Source organism: Onychostruthus taczanowskii, unplaced genomic scaffold (genome assembly GCF_017590055.1).
Source record: "Onychostruthus taczanowskii isolate IOZ18803 unplaced genomic scaffold, ASM1759005v1 scaffold6, whole genome shotgun sequence".
NCBI lineage: Eukaryota > Metazoa > Chordata > Aves > Passeriformes > Passeridae > Onychostruthus > Onychostruthus taczanowskii.
Window position 1 is genome coordinate 16304217 of NW_024503679.1, and position 18958 is coordinate 16323174.

Consider the following 18958-nt stretch of genomic DNA (forward strand, 5'->3'; position numbering starts at 1 on the left):
AGATAGAATAAACCAGCTTATTCCATAGCTCAGCTGAATTTCATAAGGCAATAACAGGCAATTGTGTTTAAAATGCTGATAAAGATTTTTAAATAATTTGAGAACATCTGATACGAAAGTTTCCCTGGAACACAGTAATTGCTTATCATAATCACCACAAAGTATGTTTATTACCCACGGAGATAAGACACAGCAGCTGCTGGACTTCTCAGATAAAGCAAGCCTATATCACAACAGCAGGATCACATGGATTAGGAGCGGGAGAGGATCTGACTCAAACAGAGACAGCAATGGGCGCCAGTGACACGAACAAAAACACGTCCAGGGGAGAAGCTCCATGACCTACACACTCACAGTGTCCTGACACCTGCAAACAGGACAGTGTCAGACAGACTCAGACACCTGGTTTGGCTCTCCCATGGAATTTCCCTTCTCAGCAGCTGCAACTCCAGATTTTTACCTTCCTGACCAGCTCTTCCTCTTCCTTGATGCCTCCATTACTCTTCAGAATTAGGAAATTCAATGGTGTTTCAAGGATGACATCAGCATACTAGTGATAGTCAGATAAATTAGAAGCTCTTCAGACCTCCCCCCATGTCTGGTGGAGGGTTTGGCAGCTCTAGAAGGGCTTGTGAAAACACAGCTTAATGCTGCTTTCTATGAAGGTGGCAGATTCAGTTTTAGCAACTGTGGATCCTCTCACCAGCAAGCTGTTAAGTCAGAAAAGCACAAGCAGCACTTGGAGGCCACTTACTCAAGGGATTTAATAAATACAAGAAGGGTACTTAGAGTGATGGTGTTCTTCATGTTTACAGTGTGTAACAGCATCCTCTGCTCAGTGGGAACAAGTGGGGAAACTGAGGCAGAGACAGCAAGTGACCAACACAAAGACAATGAAAATAACCAAAGTCACAGCAGCTCCAAATCCTGTGTTTGGAATTGCTTTCCCAAAAAAAGAGAGGAAAGCAAAACAGACACCAAGCCCCATAACATGTATGCTGATGTAATCATAAGTCATGTTTTATAGCAGAAAAGACTTCATAAATAAACAAATGAATACAAGGACACTGGATTGTGATTTCCTACAGTTTTGTGTCTCAAGAGTGGATTGCCCAGTCCTACCCAAAAAAGGTTCATGATCTGCTCAAAGCTCTTCCTGCCATTGAGGCACTCAGGCTCCTCCACAAGTGGGTTTTCCAGTCCCTGTCCTTCAGTCCATGCAGAATCTGCATTTCCCTTCTCTACTTGGTCACTTATTTTCAACAACTCTGAATTCTCCATGTCCAAACTAGTTATGACTGACCAGCAGGTCCAGGAAAAAGAAAAGGGAGACAACTGAATGAGATAACTACGCCTCTTCACCTTCAAAAACCAGCAAAAAATACTGTAGGCAAGTGGATCCAGTTCTTCAGAAAGTAATGAAATTGCACCAGAGTTGATTTTGGCCCAACACGCACTTGGCAAGTACTGATAACAAGGATTTACCAAATCCCCTCTAGTATTACAGCTGACTATAAAACAAACATTTGCTTCCTACTGATAACAAAATGACTGTGATCACTCAGGGTTTGTAAAGGTTAGGGTTTCTCTGTCACCCAAGGCAGACCTGTTATTCCCAGTGTCCATGCAAAAAATACCCTGTATGTAACACTGGCCTCAGTTTTCCCTCAGGTACCCACTCACCTCATGCAGAAATACGGTTTGGGATGGATTCCAGCAACAAATTACAATCAGATTAAATATTAATTCCCATCTTAATTATATAACCATGACTAGGCCTAATGGCCTTGAAGCCATTTAACCAGGAGAGGAGTATGTAAATCGTGCAAGCAGCATCTCTTACACTGCAAATGCCCAGACTGGTTCACCAGCACCTGGATTTTTTCCCTGGGAGAACAGACAGCCTTTGGAAAAGCAGCTCCAAGGGAGGTAAGAATTCAAATCATCCAGCAAGCAATATGGTATCAGGAGTCACAAACCCATGGGACAGCACAGCACTCTGCCCTCAGGATAGCTGTGCACTAGTGTGAGAAAGATCATGTATGTGCTGAATACTTATTGATGGATTTCATCCTCACCTCTGACACAAAGAAGCATCTCTACATTTGGCTGAAGTGGGCCATGAGGTTGCCAGAGCAGATGAAGTAACTGGTCCAGGATCACAGTGGGCAGTCAGGAGAGATGTCCTGTATGCCACAGCCCACCCCAGTGCTTCACATACTCAGGAGGCCCAGATGCTCCCAGTGCAGAGACACCTGTGCTGTCCTACAGAAGCTGCCTCCATCTCCAAACCAGGCTACATGCAGGAAAAACAATCTCCTTTCATCCCCAGGGAAAGGCAGATTGCCAAATATTTTCTTTTCCAATTCTTACTTGCGCCACTCTGAAGGGCCTCATGTATGACCAGAAGTCACCCACCCCACAGGGCCCCCACAGCAGATCAAATCTGCTGCAGCTGCCAGGAGAAAGTCTGTTGCAAAAGAGGGGGATACGCCCGAAAATGAGCCCATTCTGCTTCATTTTGGACTTCAAGGCAGTGAAGGCACAAAACCCAAAAAAAATAAAAAAGGAAAAACCTAGGGAAAACAGGAGAGACAAAACCAGAATTAAGCCTCAGCAGTTTCTCCTTCAGCTTCACACACTAGAAGAGAAACAGAGAAATGCCATCAAAAGCACTCCCCACGCTAGAGCAGCCCCTGCCTGGCTTGGAGACTGGCTGTCACCAGAGGCACGGCACAACGGCAGCGAGCTCCAAGCTCCGGCACGAGAACGCTGCCCCTGGAAACGGGATACAGGTGAAGCCTCGCCAGCGCTGTGCGCACCGTGTTCGGCACTGTCAGCGCCCCCCGTTTCTTGGGGCGGCAGGAAACATCTCTCCCCTGCACCGCCCATCCCGGTGACACCGCCACGCCACGGTCACAGGGCCGGCGGACCCGCAGGCAGGTGACATCCTGCGAAGCGCAGCAGGGACACGCGATTCCCAACAACGGGAACGCCGACTTCCCCGGCACGGGCTCTCACGGCAGGCAGCGGCGGCGGGGTCACGCCGCCAAGGCGAACGCGACAGGAAGGATAAAACAAATCACAACTCAAGTGAGGTGGTGTCGAAAAAGGAAATAGCAGGAGAACTCAACCACAAAACCGAACTGCACAAAACCAGGTGGATTTCAGCTTATCCCTAGGATGGAAAGCTCAGCGCACTTCCCACCAACACGTCCCCTGTAGAGAGTCCCAAGGAAAGGAACCAGCACAGCCCCCTTGTTGGAGTCAACTGAAAAGAGGTTGTTTAGTGCTTGGTTTTTTTTTTCCTCAAACCCCTTTCCTGCTACTGAAGGGAAAACAGGCTCAAAGTCAGAAAGCAGAAAGCTTTCAAAAACACTGGATCACTTCCCCAGCAAGTGTACACTGGCATTGCTTCCATCAAGTCCAGAGGGGGGAAGGTTTTCCACTCTACTTCTCTCCTACAAACTTCATACCCAGAGAGGCTTGAACTTTGGATCAAAACACATGCGGCTTTGGGATCAAACACAGACTTTCCCAAAACCATTTCAACTCTCTGCCAAATTAATTTCAGATTGAAACAAGTCCATGTTTTTCTTTTCAGAATCAAACCCACCTGTTGGAAAGCACATCCACACGTATCCAGCAGCACGTCCGAAGACTGTGCAGACGCACTCACTGCCTCCCTACACAGGACGTGTCCCATTGTTAGAAAACAAACAGCAACAATTTTCACTAGCTGCCTAACTGCTTGCAAGAAACACCAAGAAACCACAACTACAAATTCTCGCAAAGCATCTGAAGTTTTCTTGTTGAAGTGGGTTTGGAAAAACAACATCCACTCCACCACCCCCATTTTTTGTTTGCCTTTTTCTTTTTTTTTTTTTTTCTTTTTAAATCATTGTTCTCCATTACAAGTCTTGGGATCCACTTAGCTGTTTGCTCAAACTCACAGGAGACACAGCTCCCACTCAGTCCAGCCTAGCCCCTTGGCTGCTGGTGGGGTCACAGCCTGCCACCCATCTAGGAAAACCAACACTCACTGGTGACAATGGGCCATTTACATGGACCGTTATTCACTTCCACAACAGTCACCATAAAGCTGCACCTATGTTGAATCATAACCTACCCCTAACGGGAGCTCACAGTGCTCTGAGGAAAAAGAAAGAAAAGAAAAACAACCCTGCAGCCATCCACGTGCTGTTATTATGCTCTGCTGAACCTGAATGCATCATAAAAGGAATAAAAATGTACAATGACATGGGGATGGCTCCTCCACCACAATACCCCGTTTACAGGGGATTTTAAACAAGAGCAAGTCCCTGGCACACGCTCACATTTTTTGGTGCAGTTCTGCCAACCCGTACCTTTCCAAACCCTTCTCGGGGATGAGAACAAAACCTTTTGTGGGTTGTGTGCACAGAGAGAAGGAACCCACACCCCAAGGTGCGACAGTTCAGCTGACCCTCAATGCCAACTTTGATGGCAACCCCAGAAAGCCACCAACACGCCCGGTGGCCGCGTACGTGTGCCCTCACACGGCGCTGTTTGCGTAACCATTGCAAAACACGAGCGTGAGGAGCATGGCTATTCCTGGGTCACTTCCTTGACCAACGGGACATCTGCCTACCCGTGTGTCCCATTTCGGCAGGAGCAGGGCAAGGGAGGCAAAGGGCCCCTCCACGGCCTCGCTGGCCACCTGGGCCTGCTCTGAGCCACCCAGTGCCACACAAGCTCTTCATTCCCCATCACCCTGGCACAGCCACTGTCCCTCTGGCAGAAACTTGCCACTGTCCAGGCAGAGGCCGTGGAAAGCTGCTCCTGCGGGTCTGCCGTCCCCCCCCAGCCCCATACACTGACGGGAGTTCTTGTGGGGAGCGTCACCCTCAAAGTGTGAGGCTGTCACTCCCCATGTCACCCCCCAAATGATGACTCCAAAGAAAGCACCATCTAGGCATGGGCCACGAGCACAGCTATCGTCTGACTTGGAGAAAAGAAGGGGATGGGGAGAGGGGGGGAATGGTCACGGAGGGACAGGACGGCCACTAAGGGGAGAAAGGACGACTGGGGTAAAAGGCCACTAAAGGGGAAGGAGGGCTGGTACAGCGGGTGACCGGCCAGGGAGCGCATCCCGCAGAACCGCCCGCTACCCATGTGAGGGCAGGTGGCACCGCGGCCGCCCGCGGGCTGGGGGGCACCGACCCCTTCCCTCCCTCCTCTCCCTCCTCACCCACCTTGCACGGCCAGGACGGCTAGGGCGGAGAAGCAGAGACAAAGCAGCAGGTCCTCCAGCGCCATGTAAGCCCCGCCGGGCGCCGGGAGCAGGGGCCGCCGCGGCCGCATCTACGAGGGGAGCGCGCTCTCCCGCCGCCCCACCGCCATCTTGTGCGAGCGCCCCGGCCCCAGCCCCAGCCCCGCGCTGCCCGCCGGGCCCCGCTGCCGGGGGCGGCCCTGGGCTGCCGCTGCTCCGCCTTTGTCAGCGGCCCGGCCGCCCCTCCGAGGGGCTCCTCCCGCCGCCCGGCAGCGCCCGCACCAACAGGTTGCTGCCAGCCCGCGGCGGGGGGAGTAGTCGCGTTCCCTCAGGGTGGGGGACGGCAGGTGCGGGGCTTCTCCGCCCGCCGGTGGCTCCACAAGCCACAAACATTTATAACATTTTATGTGGTGTTTTTTAGTATTTTCTTGCTTCAATCTCTTTAGTATTTTTTTTCCGGTTTTGCCACGGGTGAGCGTGGAGGGTACCGGACCGCCCTCGGCAGCCGCGCTCCCCTCACGGTGCTTCCCGGGGATGCCTCAGCCGGCCCCGGGAGTGGCCCCGCTCCCTGAGGGGGTGGACGGCAGGTGCGGGACTCTTCCGCTCGCCAGCAGCTCCACAAGCCACAAACATTTGTAACATTTTATGTGGCTTTTTAAATTAAAATTCCACCCCCCAGCTCTGTAGGGTTTTTTCCCCGGTTTTCCACGGGTGAGCGTGGAGGGCACCACGCAGCTCCCGCCGCCGCGCTCCCCTCACGGTGCTGCCGGGGACGCCTCCCCGGCCCCGCTGCCCGTCGGGGCTGCGGGAGCTCAGCGCGCCGAGCCCGGCCGGCAGCGGAGGCAAACGGACACCAGTAACCGCATCGCCGTGGCTTTGTTGGGGTTCAGTTTCAAGGCACACTCCTTCAGGTGTATATAATTGTATTTCATCAGTATATCAGTGTATATCATTGGTCGTCAAAGCCTTGCCTGTGCTTCTCAGCCGACTGTAAAAATAAAACAAATAAAGTACATGGTGTGGCATGTCTGCACCCCATCGCTGAGGAGAGAGGCAGGACCTATCCATCAGCTGAGCCAAGCAGTGGAAATGAGGCAAGGAGATGAGAGATGGAGCCCAAAGTTGCTGCCTCCCCATTTGGCTTGGCTGGGTCCCAGACACAAACTCGCACCACATGTGTGTGCGTAAAGCCACAGGTGCAGGTTTAATCCTGAGAGCAAATGATACCAAGTCCTTTAGGCAGTGGTACCTGGCACCAAACACAAGGGCAGTTGCATCCAGAGTGGGTCTGCTTTGCCCTCCAAAAGGGTACAAAGCTGCCCAGCACATAGGCATGTTTTATCACAGCAGTGTGGAATGTGGAGGGGGCTTCAGCTATGCAGGGTATGAAAAAAAGAAACCTTTTTAATCCAGACCTTCCTATTTATTAGCTTGTATAATGAACTATAAAAACTTAAATGAAACCAGAAAGGCTGTGTGGTGGGAAGCAGGTTTCCCGGGAGTGTGAGTTATGCATCTCTAAGTTCATACCTGGCAGTAGCAGTAGCCAATACAGACCAGCTCTGAGAGGCAGCAGCCCCCTCTTCTGAAGGGATGTGCAGAGGGGCTTTGCCCAACATCAGGTGGGCACTCACTGTGCACCTTGCTGGGAAGGAGTGCATAATAAGGCCACAACATTCCACTGGACTCATTTCTGCACCATCTCACCTCCCTGTGGAAAGGAAAGTGGGTAGTAATATCCACATCCTTTTCTGCACCAGTCCAGCATAGAAGTAAAGATTACAAACCCTTCTTTCTTTCTGAGTCCTTCCCCACCTGCTCCTTTATGTGTGAGGTGGTTTTAAGGGTGCTGTCAAATTGCTTTAACTAGGCTGTAAAGAAATGTCTGCTTGTGTCTGCCAGTGGTTTCTTTCAGACACACCCCTGCCCGTTTTTCTTCAAACTCCAGATATTTCTCCCTCCCTTTAAGCAAGTAAAAAACTTTACCTTGCAGTGAGGAAAGTCTTACATTAATATAAACAAGGAAAATTGCTAGTTGTCTACAAAACACTGCAAATTCTGGCTAAAAGCACTTGCCTGTGTTAAGGCGTTGACCGAGTTCCATGTCAACAAGCCAGGGTTAGACTAGGCTTTGAAAGACCCAGGCTTAACTCTCTACCTGATCTTAGTGTTACTTAATTCCTCTCTGGCACCTCTTTGTCTTCCTGCATGTCTGTGGAAACAGGAATGAAACCAGTATTTCAACAAACCCAAGCTTGCAACACATAGTCTTTGAATATCTGTCCCTGGGGAAAAGAAAAAAACAGCGACTTGGCAAACAGCCCCTGAACTGAGAGAGCAGCAGAAACATCACCCGGAGCACCAGCTCCTTCTCACTGACACCACCTGTGCTCTGCAGGAGCAGCACCAAGTCCCAGCGTCTGCCCACCGAGGTGAAATGATTCCCTGTGGCACTTACAGAGGGAGAGGCTGGCTAAAGAGCCACTTAGTGGGTTTGGGAAGGATCAGATAACTCCCTGGCTGTCAGTCCGTAAAGAACAAAGTGGCAGCAGCCATGCCAACAGAAGGGACGTTCCTTCCCAGACAATGGCACTTCTGCTCCAGTACTCAGGGCAGCAAACCCCCCATTTATGTGCTACAGACTCCCCAGCGTTCCATACTTTGAGAGAAGAAAGTGTGACAGGTGAAGCAGCAGCAGTAAGTGGCAAGTGTTGGTAGTTCAGCTTTTTGTTCCCCCTTTGAGAGACATTATTTCTGTGCTACAAAAATTTTTTTGGTGAGTCAGGTGTATGGACAGTGTATCGTACACTTGTCTTGGTTTGTATAAGATCCCAGGAGTAACAGCCCACTAGGCAAACCCAGCAAAAGGTGCTATAAATTTAAGTAGCTGAGCAGAAATTTTGAACATCCAAAGACACATCTTTTTAGGATGTAAAGTCCTATTTTAAGGGTCAAAACCCTCATTTTTTAGCGTTTTTTCCCATGCAGGCAGCGTGTAGCCAAGGGGGATCCATGCTTCTTGTAAGGCTTTAGTAGTGGAAGAGACCTTGAAGCAAAGCACCACATTACAGAGGGTTCTGAATCAGAACTTCCCCAGCCTCTGAATCCAAACCCACATGAAGAAGCCCATGTCTACTTCCAGCTGGCAGCTGTGGGATTCAGACTACCAGGATGTAGTTGTATGAGTTACTAAACAAGTGCAGGTAAAGAACACCACCTGCTGCAAAATAGACACCCTAAAATAAAATAAACCTGAACAAGGAGAAGGTATTTCAGAGAAAAAGCAGTGGAGCAAGAAGATTCACAGCTTAGATCCTTTCTCTCCCAAGCAGGATTAAACTTCCCAGTCTCATATACAGCCTTGCTCCGTTTTCTGACCATCCCTGACTCCAGACGTGTCTGCAGGGCTGAGGTTGACATTTTATGACGGATTTAAGCAGCTCTAATTACCAGAAGAGTTGGCTGCTCTTTCCTTTGTGACGGTATTAGTGCTTGAATGAGCCTGGAGCTGGACAGAGGAAAGGATGGTGCTGAAAACTTAATTGGCGACAACATTAACAACAAAATCAGGGCCCTGCTCCAGCTCCCTGTGCAATCACTCAGGAGTTAGTGCCAGCACAAGGAAAGCAATGGGAATAGACAGACAGAGACATGAGGAAGTTTTTCACAGCAGTACAAAGCTGGATCAGCTCAAAGTCACTGCAAGACTTCACCCTTGGTCTTCCCAGAAAAGCAGTCTCTTGGGGACCTTTACACCAGGACTCACTTTGTTCCCAGACTTCTTCTGGTCTGGCAGCAACTTCAGCACTGGAGGGAACGTTGACTTCCAGACAAGGAAAGTGACGGTAGCCTCCTGTTCCGTATGCGTGAGCAATGCCAAACAGGAGCAGCTGGTTGCACATAATAACATGCATGGTGTAAGTGAGCAACACAATGAGCAATTTGCTCAACAACCCAGGGACATCAGGACAATTCTGTATCACAGGGAAGAAAGAAAAGAGGAAAAAAACATGTGATGACCAAACCCTAAGGGAGACTCAGCATCCTGCACATCCATTTCATTACGCTTGCTCTTATAAATATTTATTACCCAGCCTATCTCATCATTCTTCCAGGAATGGGTGTTGTGTTATTGTTATACCCAGGGAGGGCTTTCCTTCTTCCTCTGGTCCTGCTGCAGGCAGTCAGCAGTTGCCAAAGATAGATTGGGAGCAAGAGTGTGACATTAACTATGGAAAATGCTGCTTAAAATGGAGCTCAGGGGCAGATATTGGCAGGTGCATTGTTAGGAGGAAAACGAATGGAAAAGGCAGCACGTAATGAGATTCGGAAGCTTGTATTTAAAATGTGTTCATGGCAAAAGGGATTTCTGCATGCAAGGGCCCTGGTCCAACAGCCAGAGCCACGGGTGAGGAGGGACTCACACCCTGAAAAAACCTGCACAGATCCAGGATGGGGGAGTTCTCATGTAGACGGTGCCAGGCTACGGAGCAGGAATGAGAGCAGGGTGGATTCCAAGTACCAACATCATCCCTCTGCCTGCACATGGAAAAATATCATGTTAAAGTAAGGTAAAAACCTCCAGCATTTACAAAGCTTTGCAGATCAAACTCAGACTGGGTTTTTATGTCTTTGATTTGTATTGCTGCTGGGATGTCCAGGTGCCCTGTTTCTTGCTCTTCCTGGGACTTATAACCCAGGTGAGGCTTTGCTAAATCAAATGTGATTTTGCCTCACACAGAGACACATTGACTGATTCTGGAGGGAGCCAACAAGAAAGATGGAGAGGGACTTTAACAAGAGCATGGAGCGACAGGACAAGGGAGAATGGCTTCACACTAAAAAAAGCTGTGGCTGCCCCATCCCTGGAAGTGCCCAAGACCAGGGTGGGTGGATGGAGACTTGGGCATCTTGGTATAGTGGAAAGTGTTCCTGTCCATGGCAGGGGGTGGAATGAGATGATCTTTAAGGTCCTTTCCAACCCAAACCATTCTGGGATTCTGTGATCAGTCAAGACAAGTGACTTGGGTTGGATTGCTGACAATCCAATTCAGAAAAAACATACTAAGACAATCCAGGTTGAGATTTTAGATTAAATGAATCTGTTTAATTTCTGTTATTCTCCCTTGCTGTCACAGATTTTTTTTGTGTGTATTTATTAACCAGCTCATTCACTGTCAGCTACAACCAAATAAAAACCTACTAGAACCATCCCAATGAGCCATAAAGCAGTCGTGTGGAACATCACTGTCTTGTAAACACACAGGACTAGGAAAAATAATATTTGCTCATAAACAACACCTGTGGACTTCTCCCTAGAGCAGTTACCAAGGACCAATAAAAGTTTTGATCCTAAATAGTCTAAATTTTATACGCTGCTACAGTACCCACTAACCGAGGCTGGGTTTAGGCACAAAGAACACGTGTAACATGAAGGAATATGCTCCATCAGGGCTGCCATCAGAAACACCCGGCAGGCTCATTTGTAGTGGGAAATGTGCTCATGTGCCAAAAATAAGGATCTGTTCCAAAGTTTTATTGGATCTACAGAGCTGGCTATAAAATGCCATGCGGCGAAGCAGGGAGGCTGCCTGGTGCACATCCTCATGCCACCCTCTTGTGGCTAATCCCAGAAAATATAGTGCTGTACACTCAAGGACACGGAGTAAGTGCCACCATGGCATTTTTGGGGTGCCTTGCCCCCCACTGATGAGCTCATTACAGGGGCAAGCAGGAAAATCCAGTCTGGTGATATTGAAAGCAGCTTAGGAGTGAAAAGCAAGGTTGAAATAAAACCATTCCTGCACTTGAAAAACCTTGAGATCTAGATCTGATCTGAGGATGAGATTTCAGCCAGTCCAACATGCTGAAGGCCTGCAGATGTTCATGGATGTTTGGACAGATGTTTCCACAACCCTGGCTATTCTCTGCTCAGAAATTGGGACTGTATACCTGTCCAGTAAGATACTTTTAGCTATGAAATTCTGTCCTTGCTAATATTTCACACAGAGAACTTGATGCTTTTGTGAATTTCTAAACCCTATTTCCTTGTACCTTCCAGAGAGTTCCCCAGATGAGCACCAGAAAGGTGACTGGGCAGCTCTCACACCCCCTGTCTCCATCGAGAGTTTACTCAGAAATGGCCAATCTGCCCCAAAAGCAGGTGATGGCTTTCACAAGGTCCTTGGTGCCCTCATTGTATAATGCAGGCTATTCCCATCCATCAGACAGTTCTGCAAACCTAAATAGATGATGTATTTATTTATGGATTACTGACCACAAGAAAGAGAAGCTTTGCACTATTGTCAACCTCACAGCCTTCGGTCTCCTATAAATAATGCATCATTGTTCAGTGTTGGTTTATGGTTTAAGTTCCAATGAGCGGCGCGGACCAGCAGACTCAGCAAAGATGAAGGCAGCACAGGGTATTAGGAAGAGAAATGGGACCATCTGAGCAAGAGTGTTAGAAAAACAAAGCAAAAATGTAATGTTCTCTGAGTTATTTTAACGTCAACTTCAGCAGACCTGCTTTTACCTCTAACTGGGAACGGCACAAATCTCTGCTTATCCCCTGCTTTTCACTCTGCTTTCTCCCAGTTGTGAGCTAATTCGATTTCAGATAAACACTAATTAACACAAGAGGTCACTGCCGTGGCCAGCAGGCACCGTTGCAACGTGGCATTCAAACACACCAAGAGATCAAAAGAGCCTCCTCTGCTTCCTTTGAACCACCCAATTAAAACTTGCACAAATAAAACTATTGTTTTACATCTGCCTCATCCAGGCAGGAGAGAGGGCAGAGAGCTAAGAGATCACTGCCTTTAATTGGGCTGTTTTTCCTCTCCTCTTACAGGTTTCCTCCATGTGGGTTTTTTCTTAGGACCAGTAGAAGAAAATGATGGCCAGACCCTTTGCGATGCAGCGATTACACGGCAAGGCTACAGCAGACTGAAAGCAAAGCCGTGGGGAATCCAATTTCCCTCTTGTGAGCAAAAGGGCATCAGTGCCTTTCTTGGAAGGTTTGATTGATAGCCCTTAAGAAGGACTCATAAAATGTGCCTCTCTGGCTATTTAGGCAATTCTCTTTTGAAGATGAAGGAGAATATTAGATTAATCCAACTGCTGTAACAGCATTATCTCCTGCTTTTAAAGAAAACATATTTTATGGTGTCCGCGCTCTAACGGAAACAACCTGCGGCTGCACGAGCCCTGGGCTGGTGCTTTGCTGCTGGACACACCATGGGAGCCTTGGAAGGGGTTTTTCATCCAGATTCTGGGGAGCTGCTGTAAACACCAAACTTGTACCTCCATCCCACATGGACAGCTTGTGGACAACAGAGGAACCAAGGCTAGGGTGCACCACAGGGTCTGAATTCCACTCCTGTCCATAGGGGAGCTCACTTAGACTAAGCCAAATTAGCAGAAACATAGGGAAAAGGCTACACAGCAAATGCCTGGGCTCTGCAGGCTTGGAACAATCTTGAGAGCTGTAAGCACAGAGCATTCAGGGGAAAAAAAAAGGATGGAAACACTGTTTGAGTGTCTGGTGTTATCCACCTGGAAAAGGTTTAGGAACTGTCAATGCTGCACCCCTGTAAGAGCACCCTGCAAAGTGTGTCCCACAGGAGGGTGCATTCCATCCTCTCTACAGGCAAGTCACAATAAAATCATCATCCACTACCCAGAAACATCCCCAAGGAGGAATACTGAGGATGGGAAGGGAATGCAGAGCAGGTAACTCTCAGGTGGGACACATCAGTTCATCTCCACCTCTGCCTGCTCCATTCCCAGTTTGGGTCTGGTCCTGGCCTGGGGAACACAGCAGCTTGTGTCTGGAAAGGTCTCAGTCCCCTGAACAAGGAAGAAGCAATTAATGGATTATTCCCTCCTGGAAAGAAATGTTATCTCTTCTCAGTAGCTGGAGTCAAAAATCCAGATTGTGACCACAACAGAGATCAGCCTGTGGCTTATGCTCACCAGTGTCTTAAACTCACCTTCTGAGAATTCATTTACTGCTGCCAAAGGATGAAAAAAGATCAGGACTCCCCAAAACCAGAGCAGTTGCCATGAATTTGCAAAGGTTAGCCCCTCACCTGGTCCAGAAGCTGCAATGAGCTCTGCCCAGCTGACAGGTATCAGGGCAAAGACAGAAAATCTGTTTTTTTGGGTTGCATCTCCTGTAGTTCCATTCTTGTCCCCTGATTCACCAGCTGAACAAAACTGACCCTGCAGTGAAGAAGCTGCTTTACCTTAAAATACTAATTTTCCTTGTGATGTACTCCTGGATACTGCAAACACTGCCTTGCTTGTCCCAGGATTTAATCAGATTAATTAAGCTGCACTTGTATTAATTTAAATTACAAGTATCTGAGGGCTCAGCCAAATCAAGTGATTTATGGGCCATATCAATCTAATTAATACCACCAACTCCTAAAATAAAAACCTAATAAATGAGTTTATTATACATCTGTAAGATCAACTTATTAGCTTTGGGTCTCTAGTGACACAGCTGATTTGATGGAAGTTTTATATCCTTGTTGGAAAAAGGTCTTTTTTTTTTCCTTTCCTTTCCACTTGCTGTACTTTTAAGAAGTATCTTCTACAGGCAGGAGGAAAGAGAAACAACACAAGCTCAGTTATCAAAATACCAGCCAAGCCAAGAGGTCCCCAAAGTCCTGCAGTACACAAATTATGGGGGTTTTACACCTGTGAGTGCCCACAGGAGAACAGTTTATCTGACTTGTTGCAGGCAGAACCTGCCCTGGTCTGTGCCTCCCAGCTAAGCAGCCTGAAACTGCAGTTAGGCAGGGAATGAGGATGCAAAAGGAATAAGAAGAGAACTAAAAGCTTCTCAGAAGCAAATCTGAGCAGGAAGGGGCTGGGATGGTTTAGAAGGCACTGATCATCAAGGTGGCTTTGCTGGGCTGACCTTGCACTGTCTGCAGCAGTGACTGAAATGCCACTTGCACAGAGACACCTTAGAGATGCCAAAGCTTCCCTTCCTCACTGTGGCGAGGGACTTCAAAATTCATCATGGGAGTTAATTCCAGGGAATGCAGGAGGCACCTCCAAGGAAGAGTAGAATAAGGGAGGAGCAGGGCCCTGCTTGGCCGTGCCCTTGCCTGCCACTCCCTTGGCAGCTGGGCTCTGTGTTGATTGGCTTTTCAGCCATGCTTTCCCCCCAGCCCTGGAGTTCATGCTCGATTTCCTGAGCTGTAAGTTTGTTTCCCTTGCTTTGCAAATCCTCTTGGAGCCAACAGCCACTCGATGGAAACAGGAGCAGGCTCCCTCTCTTTACCCTTTGCTTACAAAATTCTTCAAATGCATTTGTCGCATTGTGTTCAGGATAACAACATGCTCCAGCAAAGAGAAGGGATTGGGAGGGCTTTCTGGGGGAGAAAATGGGGCAATTTATGGAATAATTATATAAAGACAGCAGCATCCTGTGTGTCTGTCGCCGTGATTTATTATAGTTACACAGAAAATTGGCTGCTTGGACCATAAAAGATGGCTGCAGGCAAATGTGGACCCCTTTGCTTTCCTCTTTGCCACTCCACACACACAAGCCCAATGAATTAACTCAGCAAATTTGCAGTAATGACCCATCATTTCTATTTTAAAAGAGGTGCCAGAGCAAAAGTGCTGTGTGGAGCAGTTCCTCAGACACAGCCACATTTTCTGTTCCTGCTGTGAAGCCGTGGGCTGCCTGTCAACATGGGAAACCTCTGCAGCTCCCCTGGCTCCTTGGCTGATGTACAGCAGGGTCTGGGGGCACTTTGCTCCATTCCATCCAGGTGATCTGGATCATGCTGAGGGATTTTTGCAGTACCTCTTGTCTCCTCTCTGGCTGTTCCACCTTTGATGTGATCCTGCTGTTTTCCACCCTTTCCATTCACTGCCCATAATTATCACTTTGCATTTGTCTACATCCAGCTGCATTTTCCATTTGCCACTTCACTTGGCTAAAAAAATCCAGATCCTTTTTGTATCAGACCAGGTGGCTTCTACTGCTTTCCACACACCACTCTCCTGTGAGTCACTTCTATTTATGTAAAATAATTTTAGCAACCAAAGGTGCCATTAGCTGCAAGGGCAGGGACTCTGCTTAGTAGAGTCCAGAGAGGAGGAAATTTAACTTCTAGGTGCAAGAATGAGAGGATTTGGGCATTTTCATTCCTCCTCAACACTTAAGACTGTAAGTCACCCAGGGCTGGGAATTCATTCTTCCAGAGATGTTTCATCATGGGAAAAGCTTCTAGCTGCTGTTGGGCAGCTCTGTCAACTCTATACCAACACTTACCAATACTTTTTTTTCCACAGCTCCATGCTCACACCCAAACAGCCTCTCTGGTCCAACAGCTACAAACTCACACATTTCTTCATTCCAAATCTCAGCAAGAGCTTGTAAGATTTTATCCCTTTGGTCAATGGGCAACCTGCATTGTATCCCACCCACACAGCCCCTTGTGCAGCTAAAGAACAGCCTCTATTCAAAGGATGGGGCACAGGGAGGCACAACAGCATGGAAAGGAGGGGGTTGCAGTGGGACCTGGAAAAGGGAATTGATCCTTAACCCTATCACAGCCCACCATGGAGCCAGGACAGTCTGAAGGTCCCCATGTCCTTCAGCTTCTGATGGCAGCTCCCAGACCACCCTTCACAGGGTGAAGTCCCCTGGGTTTGTGTATCACAATTTACCAGGTTTGTGGGTTGTGTATCACAATTTACCAGGGTGGGTTGTGTATCACAATTTACCAGGGTGGGTTGTGTATCACAATTTACCAGGAACAGGCAGGGTGAAAGTGATCTGGAAGGAAAACAACAACAGTGTATGGAGAAAACAAGCCACAGGATGATTTACAGATGATCCAGTTCCCTGCAAAGCCCAGTGGGGAAGGTACCTTATGCTTTCCAAAACACAACTCCTCTCCAATAATTCCTGCTCATCAGTCATTAAACTGCTGCTGATCTTGCTGAAAGCAATACTCGTTGTTGCTTCAGGCTGGTGGCTGACAATCATCAGCTTCTGCTCACCAAAAGAGTAAAGAGACATCTATTTTAGCTGAAGCAGAACTCATTTTTATCATTCCCCCAGAAGAAAGTTACTCACCACCACTTCATGCAGTGCAGCAGGCAAACCTCAGAGGCTGTAACTTGAAATGATACAGCAAAACTAATTGTTTAATTTAAAAATGCTTGGAAGAGGAAATAATTTGAGGTACAAATAGATTTTATTAAAAATAATTATATGCAGGAAGAGCAGGGACAGGTTTTATCCCAGCTGTGGTTCCAGACAGCATTTCAGGGTCATCATAGCAGGGCTCTGGTAGAGCCATGTCTGGATATGGGGCCAGTTAACACAGAGAAATTTCTGAGTAAAAGCCTGATCTAATCAAAAAATGGTGTTAAAAGGTATAAAATGGCTGAATTGCATGGAAATGCTTAAATTAGTCCTTTGCTAATGGGAAAACTCTGCATAATACAACCAACCTCCAGCAGAAGAGTCAGGTCTGGCCAACAAAGGATGAGAAACAAAAATAGTTGTGTATATAGAAAAAAAGTAACTTTTAGTTCAGTACAGTTTTAGCTGCGTTGGAAAGGGTTGTGTTTCCTTCTTGGCTGACATGTATATAAAAAAGACAACCACTTTAGTTTAGTACAAGGTCATAGTCTGGCTGCGAAAAGTAAACCTTGGTGTGAAATATGATGATGAACATGCAAAAATTGAAAACCGTAATCCTGAAAATCACGTCTGAAAGCAAAACCAGCCCAGGGGGCTGATGCTCCCACAGTGACACAGCACAGGTTTTGGGAGGAAATGATCCCCCTGGGATGCTTTGACCCCTGGAATTTAAGCTCTGCAGTGGCTTGGGGTGTGTTTGCATGTGTACATGGGCATGAAGGTGCTCCAGCTAGAACAGAAGAAACAACCCAAGATGGAGAGGACATGGGCTGGGATCCCTCCAGGACTGCAGACCATGCCCTGCTGGGCTGGAGAGGCTCTGGGAATGTGTTTACTGCCCGAGGCCAGCAGCAGGGCTGGTGCTGCCTGTGCTGGTCCCCACTGATGCAATACCCAGCCGGAGCCGTGGACAGCTGCGGCACAGGAATGGGAATTCCTCCCGACCCAGAGAGTGCACAGCAGGGAAGAGCATAATCTCCGTGATTTACAGGCTGCAGCTCTAGTTTAAAATACATTAAACTCCAACTATTTAATTACTGGGCACTACCAAATCACAGAGACAGAGGAGTCAGTCACGTCTGCTAATGCCAACATTTATCATCCTATTTATCTACTCCAGCTTCTGAGACCCATATCGAATCACTTTCCTGTATTAGCTAATAACGGATGAGTTTATTCCTTGTACCTCTGGGCGGCCCTCGATGGATATTATCGCACTGCTGGCAGCACACATCCACCTAGGGAGAGATAAACTGGTTTAGAGCATATAAAGAATCATAATCACCAGCCAAAACTCAAATCCAAATCAAAGACTATTTCCCTGCTGCCTCCTGCCCCCAGACACTAATTCTCACCAGAGAGTAAATGTAAACAGCGCTCAGCCTCTCTGGCTGAAAGGCTGGAAACCTCCTGGTACTTCTGAGAAATCATTAAATACCTACATTTTATAGTTACAGATACAGAAAAATGAAGTGACTGACTGAGAGTGGGGGAGCTCCAGCAACACGCCCCTGATCTGCTCACCTGCACAGGGAGAGCAAAAATGAGCTGGTACAGGCATGGAGGCAGAACACCCATGAAGGAAAATCAGTAGGTGAAGCAAATTTATCCAAGGAAACATACCGGGTGTTCAAAGAACAGCGAGAGGAGAGTGAGAAACTGCCAGGTGCTCAGCAAAGCTGTTCCTTGTGCTCAGCCTGTTCCCAGTAAAGTCCTGATCAACCCAGCACGATCTTCTTCTGTCTAATTTTCCCACTGAAAACGCTATGCTTTTTATTTGGCTTGCTTATGCTGCTTTTCATAAGGAAAACAGTTTTAAATTGCTCTATATGGAAACTTTCAGCAGTCTTATTTTCAGAAGAAATACTCAGCATCCTCTCAGCTTTGCACAGTTGTCAGTCCTTAAGCTGAACATGAAGAGGAAGAAAAAGAGGCTTTTTCCTCTTCCCAGGGAGTCCAAAAAAAGCATAATAAAGCATATATCTTTTTATACCATGGCAGGTTTTGTTGCTGGTGTTTTTACTTACATCACTATGATGATTATCTCATTGTAGCTTATTTATTACACTCTGTCATAAATATATATATATATATGTAATCTGGTGATTTATTATTAACCCCATCACCCTCTAGCTAATTCTATTAGCCAAGCAGGTAATCCTGCCTTTTGGTGCTTGAAAAACCTGAATATGCTGAGCTCTGACCAAGTGGTCATAACAGAAAATGCAGCTACATAAGGAACTGCAGGGAAATCAGGGAATTTATCTGTGGATCTTCACAAAGTCCCCTGGAAGAGTTCAGACATGGAGCTGTCTTAATTGATAGCATGGCCACTTAGGGGACCAGTATCCATAGAAACTCCAGGGCCTTGACAAGATGACAAACAACACCGCGAGAGCCTAATAATAGGAGGAATAATGAGGTGTGGCCAAAACCACCCAACAACAACAACAACAAGCCAGGCATCTCATGGCATCGAATGGGTGGGCGCAGCTAATGAAAGCCTGGCAGATCTCCGTGACGGC

General features: G+C 47.6%; 1 protein-coding gene across 1 annotated transcript in view; it reads right to left on the reverse strand.

Annotated features, from left to right (window-relative positions):
• IGDCC4 (immunoglobulin superfamily DCC subclass member 4) overlaps positions 1-5343 on the reverse strand; it is an 83424-nt gene extending 78081 nt beyond the window's left edge. The window contains exon 1 of the mRNA XM_041418788.1: positions 5235-5343. Within this exon, the coding sequence (XP_041274722.1) occupies positions 5235-5343 (109 nt within the window). The remainder of the gene's footprint in view (positions 1-5234) is intronic.
• Between the last annotated feature and the right edge of the window lie 13615 nt (positions 5344-18958).